This window comes from Filicampus tigris, chromosome 1 (genome assembly GCF_054856515.1).
Source record: "Filicampus tigris isolate MCC_2025a chromosome 1, RoL_Ftig_1.0, whole genome shotgun sequence".
NCBI lineage: Eukaryota > Metazoa > Chordata > Actinopteri > Syngnathiformes > Syngnathidae > Filicampus > Filicampus tigris.
This window is the reverse complement of record NC_141217.1, coordinates 41,705,745-41,710,350: the sequence shown is the minus strand read 5'-3', so window position 1 is coordinate 41,710,350 and position 4,606 is coordinate 41,705,745. Positions and strand designations below refer to the sequence as shown.

At 53.1% G+C, this 4,606-nt stretch overlaps 1 protein-coding gene across 1 annotated transcript; it reads right to left on the bottom strand.

Moving 5' to 3' along the window:
- On the bottom strand, nucleotides 1-2,102 carry neurod4 (neuronal differentiation 4). The gene is made up of 2 exons (XM_086045605.1): nucleotides 1,891-2,102; nucleotides 1-1,850 (listed from the first exon to the last, which is right to left on the bottom strand). The coding sequence occupies exons 1-2, from the start codon at nucleotides 2,094-2,096 to the stop codon at nucleotides 968-970; spliced, it is 1,089 nt and encodes a 362-aa protein (XP_085901731.1). The 5' UTR covers nucleotides 2,097-2,102; the 3' UTR covers nucleotides 1-967.
- Between the last annotated feature and the right edge of the window lie 2,504 nt (nucleotides 2,103-4,606).

The following is a 4,606-nucleotide window of genomic DNA, read 5'->3' as shown; positions in this document are numbered from 1 at the left end:
TTACGATAGAAATAGAATTTAATACAGTATAAGAATATTTATTCAATTAAGTGCGAAACAGCAAAATATTTACAATAATGAGCCCCAAAAAGTAGTGAGACCCAATGGACAAGTACCTGAAAGACCTCCAATAAATAAGTTAAATACGGTTCAGCTGCCAGGGACTGTCTGATAACAAACCAAGAAGACAATTAAAACATTTTTTTTCAAAGGGTGCTGAGAAAACAATGGTTGTTTTTTTTAAAACAAGACAGGCTCTAAATAAATATTAAATACAAATATAAATAAATGCATTGCTTTTCTTATGCTGAGGTGGTCGCCAGCCGCAGGCCTCAGCGCACAACTCATCAAGGATGGAAGGTTTCCTTTTGTTTTTGTGTCCTTTGTTCAATTCCGAGTGACGCTTGACTGTAGCCACCCACATCGCTGATCATCCAAAATTCAGCCGCAAATCAGAACGAGACGGAAGAAATAACATGGCAAAGACGGCAGCCGTCAGGTCGACCAATGGGAGGCGCCGAGGAAGATGGCCGCTCTCTCGGGTTGTCTCTATATACTCGGGTTGGCCAACTGGCCACCACACTTTGAGTGACCCCTTGACCCCTTAATTCCGACCCCCCCGCACCCCAAGAAAATGGCATATATGTATATATATATATATATATATATATATACATGCGTGGAGGTTGTCTTGTGCTGAAACACCATTTAGACATCCGCTAACGGCCCTAAAGTAGACCATACCCATCTACTTCAAAAAATGGATCTGGATCCATATGATTTTATTTTGTGCAACCACCTGACGAAATATAATTGAGTAAATTCAACAGACACTTTTTTCAGTGTAGGTGGCCCGCCTGTAGTAGTGATGAAAAATGGTGCCCCCCCCCCCCCCCAGGCATTGAAGTTGCCCACCTCGGTGAAGGGCGCCGCGGCCGGCTTTGGTCTGCTCGGTTTGGCTTTCCCTTCACATGCTCCCCTGCATGTGAGAGGCCAGCAGATGAGAGGAAGTGAAGGAGTCAAAGGCCACATCCAGGGGCAGCTCATAACGGGACGCTTGAAAGAGCGGGTGGCCCTGATGCCCCCCGGGTAGGCCGGCACTCGCCGAGGCCGGGTAATGGTGGGATGATGGCAGGTAATGGGCGTGGCGGGCCGGGTGGCCGCCGTAATTCCTATCGGATTCTCGGGGCGAAGGCTCCTGCTTGAAGGCAAAGTTGCCGCTGACGCTGAGGGGGGGCGTGAGGGGCCCGTCGTACGGCGGCGTGCCGGCGCCGCACTCGTTCGGGGAGGGGTCGTCGAAGGCCCGGCCCACCTTGAATCCCTTGACGTGGAGGAGGTGGGACGCCTCCAGGGAGCCGTAAGGGGGGCTGGGGAGCCCCGGCGACGGGTAGCTGAGGCCACGGCCGGCCTGAGGCCCCGCGGCGCCCGAGCCGGGGCCCGCCGCGCACTCGTCCTCCAGCGTGTTGATGAGCGGCGGCGCGGCTCCCAGCTGCAGGCAGCCGGCCACCAGGTTGCTGGTGGGCTGCGACAGGCCCCGGCACAGCATCTCCATGAAGCCGCGGCTCTCCGGGGACTGGCCCTTCTCCAGCACCTCCGACAGCGCCCAGATGTAGTTGCGGGCCAGCCGCAGCGTTTCGATCTTTGACAGCTTCTGCGTTTTGGAGTAGCAGGGCATCACTCGCCGCAAATTGTCCAGCGCGTCGTTCAGCCCGTGCATGCGTGAGCGCTCCCTGGCGTTGGCCTTCATGCGGCGGGCGCGGAACCTCTCCTGGCGAGCTTTGGTCATCTTCTTCTTCTTGGGGCCCCTCCTTTTGGGAGCCATTTCTCCATTAGGCCCGCTCGCCTCCTCCCCCCCCCTCCTCCTCCTCCCCCTCCTCCTCCCCCTCCTCCTCCTCCTCCTCCTCCTCCTCCTCCTCCTCCATGTCCTCGCTGCCCAGCTCGGAGCAGGAGTGTCTGCCTGCTTCCATGAGGACACGGCGCCCCCTCATCTCGGGGCTTTCCTGGCCATCCCGCGAGCTGCCGTCTTCCTCCAGCCAGGCGAGGGAGCCCACCAGCTCACTCATGTCGCCGCTCTTTCCAAATGGCTTGGTCATCATTTTGCTCTGAGCAAAGACAGGACAGTGCACACAATCAGCGGCTGAACCGTCAACAACTTCGAATCACATTTGGAAAAGAGCCCATTTCAGCACCGCAGTGTGAACAGCTCACTCATCTCGACGAGCTGCCGTCCGGGAATCTGTCCAATTTCTTATTTGAAATCTCTCGCATTGTCGCATATTGAGCTAGCGAGCGTATATTGCGCATGTGCTTTAAAAGCATGAGGAGACGGATGGTCCCCTTCTGTTGTGCTGAGGTCGGCGTAGGGACGCTGTTAATCTGGGACACGGCAGGATTTAGCCAGCAAATAAAAGCCAAAGATTAAACGGGACAACAAGAAAATCAACAAACGTGTACACCACGCCGACCGCTCTTGGAGAAAACTCAATGTTGAAGTGGATGTTATTTTGCCAATTACTTATCCTGTCATCTAGAGTTTCTTTTTTCTCATCACTAGTAAATGCAAACCCTACAGAAAAACAGAGCTCTAGTTTGCTTGTGAAATGTTCCAGATAATTGTGTGCCAATGTGTAAAAATGGGACCGAGATGATCCATTAAATCCAACCTGCAAATATTTACAACGACAAATTTAGTGATTGCCTGTTTTTGAATTTTGTGCAGAAATGATTTGCACCAAAAATATCGATTGCAGTATGCAATGGCTGCCTTTAATATCGACTTTGGAGCTAAAGATGGATCGAATGGAACTCACCTGTTTGGAGTCACGCTGTTCGGCCGGCTCAAAGAAAGAATACGGAGACGTGAAAAAGAAAGTCCAACGTCTGCGCGTTTGTCTCGTATGTGTGTGCCACTGTCCCAAACTCAGCTGGTAGTGGGGGCGCATGAAGACTTCTTCCCAAAATGACTCGAGCCTGTTGAGATTTGTTGCCCTAAACCCCGTAAGCCCCTCCCTCCCACGCCACACCCTCGGCCCATTGAAACACGCGTGGCAGTCTCGTGGCCAGAAGTTTTACAACATTTCTGTGGGGACGAGAGAGAGAGAGAGAGAGAGAGAGAGAGAGAGAGAGAGAGAGAGAGAGAGAGAGAGAGAGAGAGAGAGAAAGAGCGAGAGAGCGAAAGAGCGAGAGAGACTTAATGCCTAATGACTGTTTTATATGCTACATGAACACTACATTCGTGTTCTTGAGGGGAAAACACACACACACACACACATTTGAACTGAAATACTAAACGCATCGACAAAACTGTGATTGTGTTTTGACAAAAAAGAGATTATCATTCCATTCATTCATCACATGCACGCTTACTTCAAACATGCTTTCAAATCCAATTTTAATGTCAGGACGTTGCTCGGATCCTAATTTGTGCATTGCGCGGGGAGGACAAATCGTTTCTATGGCGTGGGACTTGAGTTAAGCATTTTTAATCGATTGTCTACCCCATCATTAGTCGGTTGGATTAGGAATTTTCCACTTCATTAGGCACCCAGTGCACGGCTGCTTGTGGCTGAGCGAGGAGTCGCTCCTCCATGCGCGCGGACCTAAGTGCTTGTGACAGTTAGCTAGCTAGCTAGCTAGCTAGCTAGCTTGTTGCATGCGCTGACAGCAGGTGCATGTGTGCGGCACCGTCGGCTCGGCTCCATCCTTTTCCCGTACTCCACCTGAGTGAGTGAGCGAGTGAGCGAGTGAGCGAGCGAGCGAGCGAGCGAGTCAGTGAGCGAGCGAGCGAGCGAGGCAGCGTCATCTTTGATCCTCATTTCAGACTCGCTTAGCGCGACAATCAAACACACCAGAACCAAACACACCAAAACACACCAGGGATAAAGAGACAAACAAGTCTGTGCGTGTGTGAACAATTGTTTTTGTTTTAAGATTATGAATTGGAAATCTGAAACTTTGGAGGTTGGACTTTTCCTCGTTCGCTGAAAAATGTGTGACATGACACGGGCAACTGGCGTTTTTACACCCTCCACATTGAGGGGTTTTCACAGTTTGTGGTGGCATCATAAAGGTCCGGCGGCCCCGTGCGTGGCGAGCCTCAGCCCAGTGGGGGTCCACATTGTCCTGTCGGGGTCTCGCGCCTCGCACGTGCCCCCACATTGATCCCTTTGTGCACGAGACCAGAGGGGGTGGGAGGTCTCAACTTTGCCAAGTGCACGCTGCGGGGCTCCCGCGCATGCACGCGAGAAGTTTGCATGCACGCACTTGTTGCGCTTGGGCCCTGCAACTTGACGAGGGTCACGTGACTCGTCGGCAGAGGCAGCGGCCGCTCGGCTCGCCCAACGATTTATTGAACGGAGCCTGACAGATGGCTGCATGCGTTTCGGAGGCGTCGGGGTGTGCCCGGCTGGGCTGGGGGCGGGGGAACGTGTTGCTTGGATGCTCACGCCGCGCGTCACTCGCTTGTCCGCGGAGGACGTCTCGTGCTGAAACACCATTTAGACATCCGCTAACGGCCTCAACCGCGCTGGCCAGGGCGCTGCGTGGCCATGAAGGCATGCGGACAAAGGAGGACGCCGTAATTGTGTGCGCGCGTGTGTACGCGTGT

Bases quoted from the DNA above. Each gene is read 5' to 3' on its own strand.
- neurod4 (XM_086045605.1), bottom strand. From the start codon at position 2,096: ATGATGACCAAGCCATTTGGAAAGAGCGGCGACATGAGTGAGCTGGTG. The intron at 1,851-1,890 runs GGAGGAGGGGGA...GAGGAGGGGGGG, and splicing joins GAGGAGGAGGAGGAGGAGGA to GGAGGAGGCGAGCGGGCCTA.